At 41.9% G+C, this 22,051-nt stretch overlaps 1 protein-coding gene across 5 annotated transcripts in view; it reads left to right on the plus strand.

Moving 5' to 3' along the window:
• The first annotated feature begins 10,528 nt into the window (after positions 1-10,528).
• The window catches only part of LRGUK (leucine rich repeats and guanylate kinase domain containing), a 147,901-nt gene continuing 136,378 nt past the window's right edge, over positions 10,529-22,051 (plus strand). For 2 of the 5 annotated variants that reach the window (XM_054559827.2, XM_054559828.2), the window contains exon 1: positions 10,529-21,866. In XM_054559827.2, coding sequence (XP_054415802.1) covers positions 21,567-21,866 — 300 coding nt within the window. In that variant the 5' untranslated portion in view covers positions 10,529-21,566. The remainder of the gene's footprint in view (positions 21,867-22,051) is intronic. The other 3 variants (XM_063725789.1, XM_054559831.2, XM_002818474.6) reach the window with 3 other exon arrangements.

Here is a 22,051-nt window from a genome sequence, read left to right on the forward strand (position 1 = left end):
TTCTGGCTTTAGCCATGAAACTAGCAATGGATGAGGAAAAGATGTTTTTGTTACCCTACAGTGCAAAGGCAAGCTTGAATCTCAAATTTTAATGGAAAGGAATTGGGGAGAAAGAGAACATTTGCCCAGTGTTTTTCTATGTGCCACATACCATGCCAGGCACTGCATTTACGCTCTTTCATGTAATTCTTACATTCAACTGAGCAACACATATATTACCACCATTTTTCTGTTGGGAAAACTGCAGATATAAGAGGACAAATGCCTTGCCCAAGTACATATTACCAGTAACAGCTGGTGTTACCAGTAAAGGCCCTAATTTTCAGTATTACTGGTCCTTTTTACTGTAAGCATCATAAGCACAGAGGCCAACTCTACTGGCAGTACTTGGTAGTTTTCCGTATCTGTGTCATTGAACAAGTCACATGGCGTGTGTTACAGTGTGCTCTTTTAGTTTTGCCATCTGTAGGTGGCTTGTGTTAATCAGCTCAATTAGACCCTGTGTCTTATCACAAGGACAGAGGGCTTTCTGTAGTCGGGGGTTCTTGCCTTAGTGTACTAGAAAAATTGGATCACACGCGGGCTTGGAGAATGAGGGCAAGGTTTTATTGAGTGGTCAAAGTAACTCAGCGGATGGATGGGAGCCAGAAGCCGGGTGGTCTTTCCCTGGAGTTGGGCCTCTCAGCAGCCGCGTTCTCTTCCAACCACCCTTGGCCGAACTCCGCATTGTCCTGTTGTAGATGCCCTGCCAGTGTCTCTGGTGTCTGCCGGTGTGCTCTTCTGCCAGTGTGTTCCTTTTGACATCCAGCCACTTGTGTCTGTGCCCACTAGGGTTTTGGGGGTTTTATAGGCACAAGATAGGGGCGTGGCTGGCCAGGGTGGTCTTGGAAAATGCAGCATTTGGCTATGAAAACAGAAATGCCTGTCCTCACCTAGGTCCTTAGGCACAGGCCTGAGGGTGGAGCCCTAGCCAAGGACCATGCCCTTTTCTACCCAGCACTTCCCTGCCCTCCTCCTGTATCAAATGCAGGCCATGTGGTATCCAAGCCTGTCTCACATTCTCATCAAGGTATGTGGCTCATTGGATGCAGCCCATCCCATTGCCCCCATCCCACCCCACAACAGTACCATGCAGATCTCACTCAGCACAACACTGAAGCCACGTACACCTACTGATAGGATAGGGCAGACAGGAAACCTTATCCACAGATAGAAGCTAAGGCAGCTGCCCACTCTCTACCCTGGGAAGCCCCAGCCCCTCTCCTGTTAAACTCTTGTTCCTTCAGGTGAGGCTGAGGGATGAGACTTTACTCAACATCCTGGAGCTGGCTCTTCCTCATGCACAGCCTTTGAAGATCCCATGGAAAAGGGGTGGCAGCTAGCAGCAATAAAATATGTTACTGGATAAAATATGTTACTGGTGGAGGGTGTTCAGGTTCTTGCCATATTTTTTTTTTTTGAGACTGTCACTCTGTTGCCCAGGCTGTAGTGTAGTGGTGCGATCTCAGCTCGCTGCAACCTCCACCTCCCGGGTTCAAGTGATTCTTCTGCCTCAGCCTCCCAAGTAGCTGGGATTACAGGTGTGTGCCACCATGCCTGGCTAATTTTTGTGTTTTTCGTAGAGACAGGGTTTCACCATGTTAGTCAGGCTGGTCTCGAACTCCTGACCTCATGATCCACCCACCTCGGCCTCCCAAAGTGCTGGGATTACAGGCGTGAACCACTGTGGCCAGCCGGTTCTTGGCATCTTGAACAAAGAACTGGACAAAACACACAGACAAAGCAAGGAAAGAATGAAGCAACAAAAGCAGAGATTTTTTGAAAACGAAAGTATACTCCACAGAGTGGGAGTGGGCCAAGCACAGGGGCTCAAGAGCCAGTTAAAGAATTTTCTGCCATTTAAATACCCTCTAGAGGTTTCCATTGGTTACTTGATGCCCTATGTAAATGAGGAAGATGAAGTAAAGTTGCAAACTCATTTACTTGGTGTGTGCCCTGTGGAAATGGAAAGGATATTTCCTGTCATAGCTGAGGTGTTTCCATTTGATTTAGTTCTAGGAAGTCAGCGTGAATTGGCCTTATGTTCCCTGCCTCCAGATCTTGTTCTCCTGCCTCAAGAATACTACATTTTAAAAAGTGGTTGAAGAGAACTCCTCATTGCAGAGGGAAGGCAGCAGTGCACAACAAGGGGCAATGGGCTAGTTAAGAGGAGAGGTCAAGAAAAGGGTGAGGTGGAAAAAATAGTGGGGGGCCTGCAACCTGCAGAGTCCTGCAGTTGATCTGCAAAGTGAAAGAAGCAGGAGCTGACTCCCCTCTTCTGCCCGCCTCCTCCCGTCTGCTCACTCCCAAGGCTCACCTGCCCTTTCTTCCTCAGCTGGTAAAAAATGGGACCCTGATTTGTACTCTCTGCTTACTTTACCCTGATTTATTTCCCTTTCAAGAGTATAAGCTGAGGGCATAGACTTGACTTTACTCAAGTTTATGTCTTGCACCACACTTACCACAGTGCTTTGCACATAGTAGGCAATCCACACTATTTGGTGAATTTAATAATGAAGATCTGGGGTGCCCTGTGAATTTAAGATTGTAAAGGGGTTAAGAGTAAAAAGACACAGAGAATATTGAGATATTCGTTTGCATTTGAGAGAGAGGAGTGGGAAGAGGATACAGAGAGGGACCAAATTGGGACAAGAGGTACAAGTGGGGTGCAGTCTGCAGACCCTTGAAAAGCCCCGGAGAAATCGCATTAAAGAGCTCGAGCCTGAATGACTGCTTTTTATTGACAGATACCTGTTTGATCTTACAAAAGAACATGGGGAGAGAAGTTTCCTCTGTCTTCCTGTGTAATTGCTCTGCATTTCAGAAAGAAAGCTCTCTAAATTACAAGAAAAGAAATGAATGTGTAGTAATTAATTGCCCCAGATTCTCCAAAAAAAAAAAGAAAAAGGCGACATAGCTTAAGTAACCATTTCACCATTGGAAACATCCAAAGGCAGTTACCATCATCAAGGGAAATAATAAAAGGCCCAAGCTGGTTTTCTGTGGGGTACACAGAATGTGGTAGAAAGAGCATGGGTTTAGGGATCGGAAGACCTGGGTTGATATTTTTTGCAGCACCACCGAGTAGCTTATGTGCTCTCAGTCTTAGGCAAGTCACCTAAACTCCCAAACTATGTTTGTTCCTCTGCAAAATGGGGATAATAATTCCCACCATTTTAACTATTAAGAAACAGAAAGTGTGTAAAGAACTCAGTATAATGCCTGGATTATTGAAGGTGCCCTTACTGTGAAATCCCTTTATTCTATATGTGTCCAAAATGGTGGCAGTACCTGGTGGGCCAGCTGCTTATTAATTTGCTAGCGGGTTGACATCCTAGATTTGTTTTCAGAGGAAATGCATTAAATAATTTACAGTTCCACAGCATCCACAGAGAAAACTGGTAGGATTGGGTATCTTCGTATAATATTGAGGAAGGGAGGCACCTAGAGCCAGTCAAGCAAATTAGGAGGCTCAAACTGAAAAGGAAAACATTGGCATGCTTTCTCTCTTCACTAGGACTTGGTACTCCATTTGTTCTCTAGTCTATGATAGTGAGAACTGTTGGGTACAAAAAGAGCTCCACTGGCCCCCATTTCTGCTGCTTTCTGTTAGCCCCTGGTCCATAGCTCCATTAGTACATAATCGCATTGTATTACAACACCCATCCATCTTTATGAGTCATCTGGACTTAGTTCACTTTCTCCTGCTAGACCACGGGTTAGCCTAGGTACCTTTTTAAAAACTTTTCTTGTCTTCCTAAGGGAAATTCCAGGAATCTAGAAGCTTCTGTGTAGTATGTAAATTACAGAGAAAGACTGCCGTTTTCCAACTGAAATATGACCCCTTTCAGTGCTGAGATGAGGTCACGGGATGTTCATTTCCTCGTATCTTTAAGGGATAGCTGCAAAGTTAACAGAGCTACTTTCGGAGGAGCCATTAGGAAGGCAAGGGAGGGCTGAGGCTCTGACCCACATTTCATTTTTGTAAGGGTCTGCCATCTTCCTGCTGAGTTATTCCTTTTTTTTTTTTTTTTTTGAGACACAGTCTCGCTCCATTGCCCAGGCTGGAGTGCCGTGGTGCGATCTCAGCTCACTGCAACCTCTGCCTCCCGGGTTCAAGTGATTCTCCTGACTCAGCCTCCTGAGTAGCTGGGATTACAGGCGCCCTCCTCCACTCCCAGCAAATTTTTGTATTTTTAGTAGAGATGGAGTTTCACCATGTTGGCCAGGCTGGTCTCAAACTCCTGACCTCAGGTGATCTGCCTGCCTCAGCCTCCCAAAGTGCTGAAAGTGCTGGGATTACAAGCGTGAGCCACTGCCTGGCCTTATTCCCTTCTTTTTTTTTTTTCTTTTTTTTTTTTTAATCTCAGCCTCTTGTGGCAGCTCTCTAACTGTTGTTCTTTGAGAGGGAATTCTTGTTCCTCTATTCTAGTAGAGCGGCTCCAAGTTTATGGAATCAGCTTTCTTTGATTTGCTGTTGTTCCTCCAGAAGTTGTATGCTTACCAGAGTTGCTTTAAGAAGAATGTTTGATTTTCTAGTAATAGTCTTGAGTTGAGCAGTGGTGGCTTCATCCTTGTTTTGCATTTCTACATATTCCTCATGCAGTGATACTTCTTCACCTTAGACACTTTGGTCTTTGAGTGGTTGAGCTCAGAATTGTAGCTTTGACAGTCTACGGCCTAAATTCTACAGTTTGTCACATAATTAAAATGCCTGTGCTCTTTTGCCCTCAATTAATACATCAATGGGCCTGCTTAACAATGAAATGTATCTAGTTTCTGTGTTTATTATCTGAAATCATGAACAAGGTAGGTGGGTAGCCCTGGTGATCCTAATGTAGACCAGCATTTGTTTTGGGAAGGGAAGGCAAGCTAGGGTGGGAAGGGATAATCAGGCTGCAAACCCAAGTCCTATGCCCTATAGGAGAGGAAATTGTCTCCTTCTATCCATCTTAGGTGCATCTCAGGGGCCCCAAAAGACAGACAAACTTATTTAATATAAGTTTTATGTGATACAGGAGCCTTCATAAGGAAGACCTGAAGAAGTGGTTAAACCTGAGTATTTTCTATTTTTTTTTTTGGAGACGGAGTCTCGCTCTGTCACCCAGGCTGGAGTGCAGTGGCGCAGCCTCGGCTCACAGCAACCTCCGCCTCCTGGGTTCAAGCAATTCTCCTGCCTCAGCCTCCTGAGTAACTGGGACTACAGACGCATGCCACCACACCCGATTAATTTTTTTTTTTTTTTTGGATTTTAGTAGAGACGAGGTTTCACCGTGTTGCCCAGGCTGGTTTCAAACTCCTGAGCTTAGGCAATCCGCCTGCCTTGGCCTCCCAAAGTGTTGGGATTACAGGCGTGAGCCACCACACCCGGCCCTGAGTATTTTTTAATAGTAGGTTTGATGAGCAGAAAATTGTGGAGAAATATGATAGGGCAACAAAGGAATGATCTAATGGTAATAAACTGAGGGAAACTTAGCAAGGCCTGTTCAGATTCTTCTTGCCATCTCTGTGTCTTCAAAGATAAGAATGTTATTTCTTTGCAGGTGGGCACCTCCCACATTAGAGTCTTCTGACCTGATTCAGGAGAAGGTCAGCAAATCCTTTTTAGGTTTTATGACCTGCTACAGGAGGTTGGGGAGGGTGGGTGGCAGTCAGAGTGACCTTTCTGCTTCTGTAGTTTTCTCACATTCTTTCAGTGTAAAATATTCAGTACACCAAGGTGATATTTTTGGGGTAGCATTTCTCACACCCCATCATCCCCAGGTAAGTTCTGGGCACCAACTAATATCTCAACGATGGAAGTTTGCTAAAGGCTTAAAGCCAATAGCCACACTGTTACTTGAAGGTAAGTGGACTTGTCTTTCATCCTGAATGACATGACCTTCCCTGTTAAAGCACCTGATCGTTTTCTGGACAATGTCTGGCCCATGCCCACGGTGGTGTCCAGCGCTCTCTTCCCCTGGGTTGAGGTGCTTGCCTCTGCTCTTTCTTCTTGCCCTCCCTCATTTGTTTCCTTACCCCTAGAAACAGTATTGCTGCTTCCCATCTGAGTTTGCTTATGCAATCAAGACTCGGCATAGACCATGGTGTATTCTTTTCTCTCCCTATCTTTCCCCTCTGTTCATCTATTTCTTTCTAAGCAATTCAAATGACAACCTCTTCCTACAATGGCAGCCTCTCTGGTAGATACTGTTGTAAAACAATACAGATCTTTTTCTTCTTTACTCAGAAAAACTAATGTCTTTTGTGGTCAAAAGAAAATTAGTAACAGCTAAAAGTGGAATTTTAATGACAAAACAACCTAATTGTTATTCAGCTTTAACTTTCAATCCTACCTCCTCTTCCACAAATTCATATTAATTCATCAGCTAAATAATGTGCCTTCTACTAAAGATTCTGACATCTAATTTTCTGCCTGTACAGGTTTATTGCCAGGGTGAAAAATACTTTGTCTTTATATTTTCATTTTTAAAAACAAGCATAATGAAAATATAAAATATCATTTAGGATTTATCTAAGAAGATTTGGCAGCTTCTTTGAGAAATGATTAGATAATGAAATATGGATCAAATTTAGAAGTCGTCTCTCCTAGCCTTAAGTCATTATTTCAATACGTATGAACTGATTAGATGGGGAGAAGATCTCTCTATCTATAGTTTTAACTATGATCCATGTCCACTTATTTATTTTAAAAAGTTTAACATAAAGAGTAATTTTTGAGACAACAAAGGATTAGGAAGTAGCCATGTTAACTGTGTAAATTGTGATGGTTATTATCCTTGAAATAGGTTGGGTTTACAACGCTCATGCCTGGCTGTCTACCTATTGTAACAAGAGGATACAATCCCTTTGAAAGAGGACTAAAAGAGCAAGAGCAAGAGAAATAGAACACTTGGGTAGTCCCAGATTGGTGTCATAGCTCTCATTCACTTCTGATATGATAAATTTTGCTTAATGTAATCCAATCCTGCGTTCACTTGTTATATCCAAATTATAAATGTATTTCTGTGGCTGAGTGATACATAAACAATGCTTAACATCTTGTCTGGGTTTAGGGAGACTGGAGAAACCCTCCTGGATCCTTTAAGCTGCTGGTAGTGTAAAATCCTATTACTTGTCTGCATATAATAACTATATTAATCACTACTCAGTAAGAGATGTTGGTCTTTTACATCAAGTTTTCCCTTTGGAATCTTAGCCTTTAAAACACACACACACACACACACACACACACCTCAGAATTTCCCTTCCCTTTCTTTCCCCCACAGTTCCCCTCCCCATACCAAAAAAAAAAAGAAAAAGAAAGAAAGAAAAGAAAAAAGAAAAAAAAGCACAGGAGACATGACTCCTGGGTCTCTCTCACTTAACTGTCAACTTCCAAACAGGATGTAAGTACCGTGGTGAATATCTCTCTAGACTAATTAGTTTTGTTGGCTCCTTTCAAATGGTTGTCTTTATATTCACGTACCATTCTTATTGGGCAGGAGCCCAGCAGGAAATATTTGGCCCACTCAAAATTCTAAAGAGAATTTAATAAAGGGTCTATTTACAGAGGTATGGTCAAGGTTAAGGAAACCAACAAAGGATGCTGAGGTCCCTGGGGCCTAGCCACAGCAGGAAGCTGAAGGATCAAGAGAAGCAAACAATACTTTTTTAAAAAGCAGTAGGGTCTTTTCAACAAATGATGTTGGGACCACTGGATATCCACATGCGGAAGAATGAAATTGCACCCTTATCTCACACCATGTATAAAAAATGAACCCAAAATGGATTAAAACTTGGCCAGGCATGGTGGCTCATGCCTGTTAATCCCAGCACTTTGCGCGGCCAGGGCGGGTGGATCACCTGAGGTCAGGAGTTCGGGCCCAGCCTGGCCAACATGGTGAAATCCCATCTCTACTAAAAATACAAAAATTATCTGGGTGCAATGGCACATGCCCATAGTCCCAGCTACTCAGGAGGCTGAGGCAGGAGAATCGCTTGAACCTGAGATGTGGAGGTTGCAGTGAGCCCAGATCACACCACTGCACTCCAGCCTGGGTGACAGAGCAAGACTCCATCTCAAAAAAAAAAAAAAAAGGGATTAAAAACTTAAACATAAGACTTCAAACTGTAAAACTACTAGAAGAAAGCATAGGAAAAAAATGATTCTTAATGTTGGTCTTGGTATAAGCCAAAAATAAAACTCTAAGCTTTCCCCCTGACCCCCAACTGACTGAATGGACTACTCTCTCAGCCAAGGACATTCCAAAATAAACCTGAAAAACTAGTTCAGGCCATGATGGGAAGAGGGGGTCAGACATTATACCCTCCTCCCTTTGGAATACAAACACAACTGACCAGCATTAACATTAAAACAGAGATCTTAAGACTGACAAAACAGACTCTTGTCAGTAGCAATAAGATACTGAATTCCAACCTGACTCTAGTATAGCATCACATGACAGATAGCAGGCCCTGAAATAAATCAAAGTGTTTTACCCCCAAATATATTTCTTTGACATATTTTGAAATGGCCCTGCAAAACTCTTTCTTGCAGGGAAAATTTACATTCTGTAGAGAATCCCCTTCCATTTTCAGGTCATTTCCTGATCCAGGAGAGAACTAACTAAGAGTTTGGCACCATTTTAGGTCTGATAAGAGACATTTACCATCTATTCTCTCTGAAGCCTGCTATCTGGAGGCTTCATCTACATAATAAAAACTATGGTCCCCACAACCCCTTATCTTAACCCAGACACTCCTTTCTATTTATTGATTCTAGGTCTTTAGATAATTACTTAACTCTTTCAACCAATTGCCAATCAGAAAATCTCTGAATCCACTTATGACCTTGAAGCCTGCACTTTTGAGTTGTTCCAACTTTTCAGACTGAAGCAATGCACACCTTACATGTATTGATTGATGTCTGATTGAAGCTTCTGTCCCCCTGAAATGTATAAAATCAAGCTGTAACCAACCACCTTGGGTACATGTTCTCAGACCCTCCTGGGGAATGTGTCATGGGCCTTGGTCACTTATATTTGGCTCAGAATAAACCTTTTTAAATATTTTACAGTTTGACTCTGTTGACGTCGGTCTTGGCAACAATTTTTTGGATATGACACAAAAGCATAGGCAACAAAAGCAAGGATAAACAAGTGGCATTGCATCAAAATGAGAAGCTTCTGCACAACAAAGGAAACAATCAACAGAGTGAATGAGAGAAAATGTTTGCAAACCACATATCTAATAAGGTGATAACATCCAAAATATATAAGGAACTCACGTAACTCAACAGCAAAGAACACAAATAACCTAATTAAAAAATGAGCAAAGGACCTGGGTAGATATTTTTTTCAAAGAGGACATACAAATGGCCATAGGTATATGAAAAGATGCTCAACATCACTAATTGTCAAGGGAAACAGGTGTTGGTGAGTGATAAGGTTTGGCTCCATTTCCCCACCAAAATCTCATGTTGAATTGTGATCCACAGTGTTGAAGGTGGAGCCTAGTGGGAGGTGATTTGATCATGGGTGTGGTTTCTAATGGTTTGGCACCATCTCCCTAGTGCTGCCTCATGATAGAGTTCTTGTGAGATCTGGTTGTTTACAAGTGTGTAGTACCTCCCCCTTTGCTCTCTCTCCTGCCAGCCACATGCTTGCTTCCCCTTCACCCTCCACCATGATTGTAAGTTTCCTGAGGCCTCCCCAGAAGCAGAAGCCTGTACAACCCACAGAACCGGGAGCCAATTAAGCCTCTTTTCTTTATAAGTTACCCAGTCTCAGGTATGTCTTTATAGCATTGTGAGAATGGATTAATACAGTGAGGATGTGGAGAAAATTGAACCCTTGTGTTGGTAGGAATGTAAATTGATACAGCCATTATGAAAAACAGTATAGGATTTTCTTAAATTAAAAATAGAGCTATCCTGTGATCTGGCAACTCCACTTGTGGGCATATAGCCAAAGGAAATGAGATCAGGATTTTGAAGGGATAGCTACATTCCTATGTTCACTGTAACATTATTCACAATAACCAAGATATGAAAACAACTTAAATGCCCATTGGCAGTTGAATGTTTAAAGAAAATGTCAGATACATATATATATATATATATATATATATATATATATATATACAAACACATATACATATATATATACACACATATATACATATATATATACACACATATACATATATATACACACACACACACACACACACACATATATATATATATATATGATGGAGTCTTGCTCTGTCACCCAGGCTGGAGTACAGTGACATGATCTCGGCTTACTGCAACCTCCACCTCCTGAGTTCAAGCAATTCTCCTGCCTCAGCCTCCTGAGTAGCTGGGACTACTGGTGTGCACCATCACGCCCAGCTAATTGTTGTATTTTTTTTTTTTTTTTTTTTTTTTTGAGACGGAGTCTCACTCTGTTGCCCAGGCTAGAGTGCCGTGATGGTATCTTGGCTCACTGCAAGCTGCGCCTCCTGGGTTCATGCCATTCTCCTGCCTCAGCCTCCCAAGTAGCTGGGACTATAGGTGCCTATCACCACACCCAGCTAATTTTTTTGTATTTTTTAGTAGAGACGGGGTTTCACCGTGTTAGCTAGGATGGTCTCGATCTCCTGACCTCATGATCCGCCCGCCTCGGCCTCCCAAAGTGCTGGGATTACAGGCGTGATAATTGCGTATTTTATGTACAGATGGGATTATGCCATGTTGGCCAGGCTGGCCTCAAACTCCTGACGTCAGGTGATCTGCCCGCCTTGGCCTCCCGAAGTGCTGGGATTACAGGAATGAGTCGCCATGCCTGGCCAGTATAAAACATTGTTGATTGTGATGTTTCATGCATGTAAGTTTTCAATTTTGATGTAATCTTGCTACTTGTCATCTTTGCTTTTGTTTCCTGTACTTTTGTGTCATATCCAATCATATGTATTATATATATATGCACATACACACACATATATATACAACACAGATATATATAAAATGAAATAGTATTCAGTCTTAAAAGGGAAAGAAATCCTGTTATTTGCAACAACATGGATGAACCTGGAAGACATTATGCTAAGTGAAATAAGCCAAACACTGAAAGGCAAATAGTGCATGATCTCATTTATATGTAGAATCTTAAAAAAGTGAAACTCATAGCAACAGAGAGTAGATTGGTGGTTCCCAGGGGCCCGAGAGAGGAGGAAATAAGGAGATTTTGGTAAAGGGTACAAAGTTTCAGTTATGCAAAATGACTAAGTTCTGGAGATATAGTAGCATAGTGACTATAATGAACAATACAGTATTGTATACTAAAATTTGCTAATAGAGTAGATCTTAAGTGTTCTCACCACACACACACACACACACACACACACACACACGTGAAAGAAAATGATAACTATACGAAGCAATGATATGTTAATCAGCTTGATTGTAGTGATCATTTTACAAAGTGTACTTATATCAAAACATCAGGTTGTATACCTTAAATATATATGATTTTTATTTGTCAATTATACCTCAGTGAAGCTGAAGAAAAAGAGGGGAAAGGCTTAATGATATTGGATTTGGCAATGACTTTTTGGACATGACAGTAAAAGCATAGGTAACAAAAGTAAAAATAGATAAATTGGACTACATCAAAATTAAAAACTTCTTTGCATCAGAAGTCACAATCAACAAAGTGAAAACACAACCCATAGAATGGGAGAAAAAACTACTTGCCAGTCATAGATCTGATAAGAGGTTAATATCCAAAATATATAAGAACTCCTGGCCGGATGCGGTGGCTCATGCCTGTAATCCCAGCACTTTGGGAGGCTGAGGTGGGTAGATCACAAGGTCAGGAGTTCGAGACCAGCCTGACCAACATGGTGAAACCCCCATCTCTACTAAAAATACAAAAATTAGCTGGGCATGGTGGCGCACGCCTGTAATCCCAGCTAGTCAGGAGGCTGAGGCAGGAGAATTGCTTGAACCCAGGAGGCAGAGGTTGCAGTGAGCCAAGATCTTGCCATTGTACTCCAGCCTGGGTGACAGAGCAAGACTCCATCTCAAAAAAAAAAAAACAAAAAAAAAACTCCTACAACTCAATAACAACAAAACAAATAACCCAATTTAAAAATGAGCAAAGGACTTGAGTAGACATTACACCAAAGAAGATATACAAATAAGCACATGAAAGATGAAAAGATGCTCAACATCATCAATAATTAGGGAAATGTAAATGGAAACCACTATGAGAAATAATCTTGCACCCATTAGGATGGCTGCTATAAAAAACAGAAAATAAGTGTTGATGAGAATGTAGCAAAATTGAAACCCTTGTGCAGTGTTGGTAAGAATGTAAAATGGTGCAACCAGTGTGAAAAACTGTATGGCATTTTCTAAAGCTAGTGTATTACCATATGATCTAGCAGCTTGACTTATGGGTATATACCTCAAATAATTGAAAGAAGGATTTTGAAGGGATATTTGGACACCCATGTTTATAGCAATATTATTCATAATAGCCAAAAGGAGGAAGCAACCTAAGTGTCCATTGACAGATGAGTGGACAAGCAAAATGTGGCCTATCCATACAATGAAATATTATTCAGCCTTAAAAAGGAAGGAAATTCAGACAGAGGCTACAACATAGATGAACCTTAATGGCGTTATGCAAAGTGAAATAAGCCATTAACAAAAAGGCACATACCGTGTGATTCCACTTATATGAGATATTTAGACTAATCAAATTCATAGAGGCAGAAAGTAGAATGGTGTTTGCCAGGGAACAGGGGAGAAAGGAATAGGGAGTTATCGTTTAGTAGTAATGGACTTTCAATTTTGGAAGATGAAAAGAGATCTGGAGACAGGTGGATTGCACTGCAATGTGAATGTATTTAATGCCAGTGGACTATATACTTAGACTAGTTAAAAGGTAAATTTTATGTTGTGTGTATTTTACCACAATGTTTTTAAAGGCTATAGTATTAAGAGCAACTCAATACCTAAAGAGTTAAAATCAAATTTCTCTAAAATGGTTTTTCTTCAACAGAATTTTGTAAAAGCCCATAAATCACTTTCTGAATGAGTTTCCAGTCAAGATGGACTCTTGAGTAGCTTGATTTGCTCAGGAATGAAAATCACAACGTGACAAAGTGAGAACTTCTTGAGGATGGCTCAATAATGAATGACTTTGAAAAATGCCCTACGTTTCAATTTATTTATAATGGAAATACCAAGCCTACTCAAAGCTGTTTGTGTCTGCAGGACTGTATATGTACCAGTAAATAATTCAAACACAAAATCCCTCACTTTGATATCTAAAGGCAATGAGGGGCAAAGGTCAGGCTTCTGTCTTATTCTTCACATGGCAATGGATTTTTGTCCTCCAGAAATGTTGCTGATGTCCTATGTCTCACCAGAAGGCCCTGTGTGAAATGACTCAGGGTGTGATTCTGTCTTTATCATACTCCTTCCATTTTAAACATTTAATGTTTGATTTGAAGGGGAAATAATTTCAAAGCCACTCCTTGTCTACTTGTACTTTTTCATGATTATCATATTATTTCTATGTGCATCCTAGACTTTGTAGTATTCTTAATGGTTTGCATCATCACAAACCTTAAGGAAGGCTGGAGCACTTTCCAGACAGTGGTGCGTGAAATGGAGGAGGATGTTGAAGCAGAGCATCCATGAGGCCCACTTGGCTGGATGGGAAGGCTGGTACAGCAACACTCAGAGATGTAAGGTTTGTTCTTTCTCAAGAGATTCCAAAGGACTTTCTGTTTGCTGTGGTTTGAACATCTCCTCCAAAACACATGTTGAAACTCGGTTACCGTTGTGGGGTGTCAAGAGGTGAGGCCTTTGGGAGGTGGTTGGGCCATGAGGACTCTGTCCTCATGAATGGATGATGTTTTTATCATGGGAGTGGGTTAGTTATTTTGGGATTTTGGCCCCCTTTTCATCTCTGCCTTGTGCCCTCTGACCCTCTCTTGCCCTTCTGCCTTCTGCCCTTTTACTGTGAGATGACCCTTGACAGATGTGGCACCATGCTCTTGAACTTCCCAGCCTCCAGCACGGTAAGAAATAAAATTATTTTCCTTATAAATTACTGTCTTTGGTATTCTGTTATAGCAACAGAAAAAAAGACTAAGACACTGTTCTTTACTTAGAAACTTCCCTAAGTGTTACATGCTGTGATAATTTTGTCAATTTGAGTGGGACATGGGGTGCCTAGATATTTGGTCAAGTTTTATTCTGGGTGTGTCTATGAGGGTGTTTCTAGATGAGATTAACATACAAGTGGGTAGACTGAGGAAAGCAGATTGCCCTTCCTAATGTGGTGTGCTTCATGCAATTAATTAAAGACCTGAATATAACAAAAAAGCTGAGTAAGAGGAAACTTTGTCTGCCTGGCTTCTTGAGCTGAGACTTTGGTCTTCCCCTGCCTTCAGACTGGCACTTACACCATCAGCTCTCCTGGTTCTCAGGCACTTGGACTTGTACTGGAATTGTACCACCTGCTCTCCTGAGTCTCCAGCTTGCCAACTGAAGATCATGGAATTCTTAATCTTCATAATTGCATGAGCCAATTCCTTTTAATATGTATGTATGTATCTATAGCCTATCGTATTCATTCTGTTTCTCTGAAGAAACATCTTCCATCCTATTAGTTCTGTTTCTCTGGAGAACCCTGACTACAAATACACTTGCATTGTGGGAAAGATTTGCAGCTTCTTTTTTGGCCTTTATAGCAGCAAAGATTTGTTTATTATGGAAGATAGTACTCACATTAGCAAAGACTAATATGAAACTAATCACTTCAGTGAGAGTCAGAAAATAAAGTCTTTTACTAACCATTGTGAGATTATAGGCATCTCACATCCTATAGACATCCAGATACCATATGTATAAGTTAACTTTTACTGCCTTTCAAACTATCCCAAACATTAGTGGCTTAAAATAGCCATTGATTTGGCTTATGATTCTTGGGGTTGCCTGAGCAGTTCTTCTGGCCTGAGTCATCTCAACTGATTTTTACTGTGCTCCCTCATAAATCAGTTGGCAAGGCAGCTGGTACCAAATAATCCAGGCTGGCTTCATTCTCATGTCTGGCAATGGGATATGGTTGGCCAGGCCCACAAGGGAAACTGGTCCCAGCATCTCTTATTATCCCGCAGGCTAGCCTAAGCTTCTTCACAGGGTGGCCACAGCGTTCCCAAGAGCAACAAGAATGAGCAGCCAATGGCCAAGCATTTGTACCACATTCGCTACTGTTCTTTTGGCCAAAGCAAGTTTCACGGTCAAGCCCAGATTCAAGGGGTAGAGAAATAGACTCCACCTCTTAACTGGAGGAGCTACAAAAGTCACCTTGCAAGGGTTGTGCGTGCAGGGATGGGAAGAATTGGTAGCTGTGTTTGCAATCTAGCACACTGAATCAGCCAGTTTTACACTCATCTCCTTTAACTTTCCCTGTAACCTTCCAAGGTTACATTCGGGCCGGTTTGGATTAGATCTCAGGTCTGACTCTAAATGAGTCCTGTTAGCCCCTCTGAATGCTAGTTTGTGTCTTTTTCATTCTTTTGAGGCTTCAGAGTCTCGGCACTCCTCTCTGAGACAAGCATCCTGATCATTTCATTCCAAGCACTTATCTGCACAGATGTCATTTCACTTAGGAGGAACCAAGTGGCAGATGCATTTGGCATAATCACCATAAAGATAACTTTGTGAGCAGTCATCCATGTTTATAAAGCACACCACTATGTGCAGGAGACTTTCGGCAAGAAAGAGGGATACCCTTGTGGAAGAAAAGTAACTGAGGAAGTTTGGATACAAGGTATAAATAAAAGTTCTATAAGGTGCCTAAAAGGCACAGTAGATCACAGAAAACAGAGCCTCCTATTAACCTCATGGGAGAGCATCATCTGTGTGTAATAGGCGTCACAGAAGACCAGGAGTTATAAGGCTCCTGCCTTCCCCTCACTGTTGTCAGGACCTCTAGCTGTGCCCATCTTTTCTTCCTTTGTTTTAACTCTCATCTCCAGATTCTGCTTAGACATTTGACACAATTTCCTCCTTTTCCTCACTCATGTCCCTTTTCTTACAGAAAGGCAATACCCTCCTTCTTCCAACTTGCTGTGAGCAGAGTTTATTTCTATATTATTAACATAGAAATACCAAGCCTACTCAAAGCTGTTTGTGTTTGCAAACTAGGATAGACTTCTCAGAGACTTCCTACAGCATAGCCCAGCCAGCCTCCTCCCCTTTATCTCTACCACTTCCCTTCCCAGAATTCCCACTTCCTTCTCCTCTTTCAGGATCTCACTCAAGTCTTACCTCTTCCCTAAAGCTCCTTAGCAACTCTCTCGGGACAGATTTGACCCCAACTGAGATTTTTCTCTTAACTCTCCTGGACTGGCTTGAGCATTGCATTATCTGAGTCCAGGAGTGAGCCCCATCTGCCAACAGTGGTAAGCGGAAAGTGATGCCACTGCTGCCTCCAATTCAGTTCCTCCCTGAAGACCTGTAACACAACTCCAGACCAATCAGGCAGAACCTATCTCCTCTTGTATACTTTTAACTTAATATGTTTGATGTAGGTGTCCTGCTGCTTCAACCATAATGCAAATCCCTTGAATAAAGAGACTACAACTTTAACTTTTTCTGTATCCCCAGTGCCTGAAACAGCCCTCTCTGTGTAGTAGGGCCTTATAGGTTGTATAACCAGTTGCTGATAATGATGACTTGGGTGTTACTTGTGCTTTGTATCAGAGCCTGCATGACTTGCTTTTCCATAAAGCAGCACTGATCCACACTTGTTCTTAACTAGATGGATTGTGTTGCTATTTTTGAAGTGTATGTGCTGTGGCAGGATTTCTTGAACCTTTCATGTAACTGTCTTCTATTTGCTCTTCTTCCTGTTTTTATTATTCAGTGCCACTGGGACCCTTTAGTTATTAAAACTTGTGTCTCTCAAGCACTTCTGCCTTTTACCACCTCCTGTGATTATGTCTGCCTGAATTTCTCCTGGTCTTCTTTGATCTCCTGACTGTCCTAGTGTAACATTCTCAAGTCCTCATATCTTCATCCCCAAAAGATTTCACACAGTCCCTTCTGGTCATCATTTTAATCATTTTGATCTTAAGTCTTTGTGACTTCCCTGATGATATCCAGTTTTCTGTCTGCTAAGATAATCTGAGCTAGAAATTCTCAGTAATCCTTATCTAGTCCTGTGTTCAGATTTTATTCACAACATGATGCTTGCAGTTCCTTTGCAACAATTCTTCACTGGCTTAACTTTTTTTGCCTTAGTCTCTGAGCTTTTAAGATTATCTTTTCCTGGACTGCAATTTTTATCTTTGATCTCAACACCAGTACCTGATCTGGGTTATCTATTAGTGGGGCAACCTACAAAGCACCTTTGATATCTGCTAGGATGGATATTATTTGGCTCAGTCAACTTCTGCCTAGACTTTATCGGATCTTATTAGCCCAATTACTTATGACAATTATAATCTGAATGTAGCTGATTCCTGCAAAGGTAACACATGCATTCCTCATCTGTTGTTGGCTTTTCCCAACTTTATAATCATGAGGCTCAAGGTGTTTGTCTAACATTTTAAAGGGCCCCTCTCCACCTTACTGGGTCAAGGCTCCAGGTGAAATTCTCTTGGCTCCTATGTTTTCCCTCCTTAGCCCTTATGACAAATAAAACGACATGATTATTAGTGTAATTGTTTCCTTAATGTCTATATACCCACTAGGCTTTTATGAGATAATAAGCTTTCTTTTCTTCTTCCTAGACAGGGATAAGAAACCATCAAAGGATAATAAGTTAATTCATCAAATTATCTCAAATTTAAGGTTCTCCTCCATAAAGTTTTACAAAGCAGTTGAGTAGAAGCACAGTGTTTTGATTAAGGATGTAGGCTGGGAAACCAGACTTTGTATCTGAGTCCTAGCTTTGTCACTGTTTGACACAGTGGATTGAAGGGTTACATGACATCTCTATGCCTGTCCTTCCTCATCTATAATAAGGGAATAATAATATTAATCTCTAACTTGTAGGGTACCTATAGGGATTGAGTTTATATATGTAAAGCACTTAGTTGTCTGACACTCAGCAATTACTCATAAATATTAATGTGGTTGTGTTTTAATTGTTATTATTATGTTAATACTAATGGTGCGTTCTATTGTGTGTCTTCTCTCTTCTTTTCAAGGTGTTCTGTAAAAATTACAGTGTTCCATAAAAAATCACCGTGAGTTTGAAGTGCTGCCATCTCAACTTGTCTAAGAAGCACTGTTTGTCCTTGCACAAAAGGGGTATAAGTATGTACAGGGAAAGGGGACACACATTCTTTGCCTTGCCCAAGGTCCAGACTCCTGGAAAGGCATTCTTTCCCAATATAGGCAACAGAAGGTGCACCTGGCCTCTTCTTTCCATTCTGAATGAGGTTAGGTGCTGGCTCCAGACTGGGAGAACAACTCAGTTGCACACAGAAGAGTTTGAGGTAACTAAGTTAATAATAACACCAACGCAAAGATACTATGAAGCTGAAGCTGGAGTCAGCACCCTTTTCCGACTTAAGCTCTTTACCCCTTTGGTTCTCCCTCCAGGACAGCCTATCCTGGATGCCCTCTCAAAAAAGGCACTCTGAGAGTATCATCATGTCACTCCTCTACTTTCTCCTTCCTCTCACCCAAGGTGGCAAGGATCCAGGGCTATCACAAAAAGACCCTGCTCTCCGGAACGATCATATCCCACTGTCTTTGCCCACCTCACTACACTCCCTGGTCCCAGAAACCTGAGGTCTTCCTGCCTGCTCCAACACATACACACACACGCACACGCACACACACACACCCTATTCTCACTCACTCACTCTCTCCCATTATTAGTATCTCACTAGGGTTGGGTTCTCTATGCCTCGTGATAAGTTCCTGAGAAATTAATTCGTACTTTTGGAGAAATAAGAGTATTAATGGTTAATTTCAGGGGTTTTGGAGCCAGGAAGACCTGAGTTGGAATGCCACTTTAGACACAAATTTTGTAACTGGGCAATTGCTTACCATCTTTGGGCCTCTTTCTTCTCCTTTGAAAATAGGGATGTCAATCCTCTTTCAGAGGGCCGTTGGAATAATTAAACGAGATACGTGTATAGCCCTTAGAACAGGCCTGGTTTACAGTAAGCAATGAATAAATGGAAGTGATTATTGATGTTTTTGTACTAATGAGAAGAATTTAGAATAAATATTTCCTCCCCTCACCTCCTCTCCCTCTGTCTAATTCTGTCTTCTCTGCCTGATAAAATAACTTGTTTTATGGATACAACACCTTGTACTTCAATGCCCAGAATCCCAAAGTAGGGATTCTGTTAGTGAAAGTCCAGCCTAGTGAGCAGTTTGGTGAACTAGCAAGAGCAAAAATTGAGCAACAAGAGGTCTAGACTCTAATTCCTGCTCTGCTGCTAACAAGCCAGGCAATTTGGGGCAAGTCATTAGCCCCTGAAGGCTATAATTTCTTCTGTAAAAAGAATTGGGATCAGATGGACTTGTAGGTTCCTTCTGATTTTTGTATTTTATGGTTCTATATGAAAAGGTTTTTCTCTGAATGAATTCTTTTACTGATACTTAAAAAACCTTAGCTGATGTATTTTTTCTTCTGAGACCTCTTATTGCATAGCTTTATCTTGCCTCACATTTTTTTTCACATGCAGAAGTGGTAGTTGAAGGTGGACTGTGGAGTTGGTCATTCTAGGTTTGGATTTCAGTACCACCACTTGGCTTTTGGCCAGTTATTTAACCTCTCTGAGGCTCCGTGGTCTCATCTGTCTAATGAGGATGGACAGAGGGTAGATGTGAAGATGAAAGGAGGCAGAATTCTTAGACTAACCTCAAAGGCTATAGTTTGATTGTCCTGTAGGACATTAACCAGTTTTGTCTATAACTTGGCAAACTTATTGCAGAATGTCTTTTCTCATGGACTCTGAATACCTGATCACTATCTTCCTGATTTCTTCATTAATTAGTGAGTCTAATAGAATCTTTCACATGTGCTTCATTCTATTTTTTATATAAGAATCCTGTTTTTAACCTTTTGAAAATTATTCTTTGACTGCCTTCAGACACTCTCCTTGATAGACTGACATAGGCAAAACTCACTAGAAATGCTGATTAAGTTACTGAAAAAAAAGAAAAACGATCGAGATTTGCATTTTTACACTTTCTGCCTGATTCTTCCCTATGTCACTTAGCTGAAGCCAGGCCCTACGAGGGTAAGGGTGGGGAAAATTCCCTTGGAGGAATCTCTACTTATTGGAAAAAGAAATAAGCAAAAAGCAAGATGAGCCTGGCAGAAAGAGATATTTTGCTTGTGGCCTTTACATTTATGACTAGCAAGATAATGAAGGAAGGTAATTCTGAAAGCTTTATGTCAGTTTTAACGGTCCCTCAAGCACTGAGAAAGATAGTAGTCAATGGATGGTGTCCATAAGGATTTTTTCTCCTTCTCCCCTGACAGCCATTGACAGGATCATTTTGTATTTGCAACTGCTGTTATTGAAGCGTGCAGAAAAGGCCCTGTAAGGCCAGGAGGATGAGGGCTACTTCCCTGCAAGGATCTCTATTGTCATCACTATGGCAATAATACTTACTATAATTTTCATTCTGCTTTTCTATAGAGTGTCGACTTTGTGGAGCTTAAGGCTATGGGATTTGGGTCACATAAAATCACACTAGCATAAAATCACGCTTTGTTATCTTGAAAGAGTATTTTTTTTTAACTGCAAAGACAGCCTATGCAACAAGATTAAAATAATTGCCAATGCAGGTCACTTGACTAATATAATTATTTATGGGATGCTAATAGCTTTTCAGACGCTTTCAGATACAGTGTCAATTTGACAGCAGTTTTTTCTCTCTCTGTTTGGATTGTTAGACCACTGCCAGTTTTTCTCCCCAAGGACAAGGCTTATCATTGGGGGGTGGGGGTGGGGAATGTAAATTAATTGGAAATCAGCTCTCAGGCGTCGTCTGGTAGTTTCTCTTTATTATCTGCAATTAAATCATAAGGACAGGAACCATGCCTTCTATTTCACTTATATGCACCCTCATCTCCTAGCGTCGCGCTCTGCATAAATTTCAATGGTACTAGCTTTCCTACAGACAGCTTTAGAGACATTAGACACTTCTAAAGTACGACTCTGCGGAAAGAGCCCTTTGGGAATGAAGCGGCAACGGTGGCGCACCTGCGATCCTAGCGTGGGATGACAAAGCTCTAAGAGGAGTCTCAGGGTAGGGAGGAAACAGCTGGAGACAAAGAAAGGGGGTGTAGCGAAAAGAGGTGAAAACAAGAAAGATAAGCGAACAGAACAGACCAAAGAGAGAAAAATAACAGAAGAGACTGAGAAAAAGAAAAAGCAAGTGGAGCGTCCACTGCCCCGCCTGCAGAAGGCGAGCACGCGCGGAGGAGACTACAGGCCCCAGAATTCCCCGCGGTTCCCCTTGCCTGGGGTCAGTCTCCTAGGCAACCCCGCTAAACAAGATGGCGACCTCCGGGAGGGCTCTCCAGAGGACCAGAGCTGCCTCTCTCCTCAGAGGCTTGGGCAGATCCCGAACTGGAGCCCGATCGTTACAGTTTCGCGCAGAAAAAGAGCGTCAGCCTTGCTGGTCTTCTTTTCCCATGGGGCAGAAGACGAAAGGCAGCTCTAACATAGCCTCCTCCTACCTGCTCCAGCAGCTCATGCACCGCTATCAGGAGCTGGACGCGGACGGAGACGAGGACCAGGGCGAGGGCGAGGCGGATTCCGAGGAGTCCTCAGAGTCCGAAATGCTGAATTTGGAGGTGTGTCTTACCCCCCACCCCATACTCCCTGGATCCCTCGTCCAGCCGTCAGGCCCTGCTACTTCAGGGCAGCTCCCCGATGCACCCCCACCAGCCCGAAGCTTCCCACACCTTCTCAGGCTCTCTCGCCTCCAGGAACGCCTCTTCCCCCTCTTTTCTTCCCCTGTCTTTTACCCCGTTTTCTC

This window comes from Pongo abelii, chromosome 6 (assembly GCF_028885655.2).
Source record: "Pongo abelii isolate AG06213 chromosome 6, NHGRI_mPonAbe1-v2.0_pri, whole genome shotgun sequence".
Classification (NCBI taxonomy): Eukaryota; Metazoa; Chordata; class Mammalia; order Primates; family Hominidae; genus Pongo; species Pongo abelii.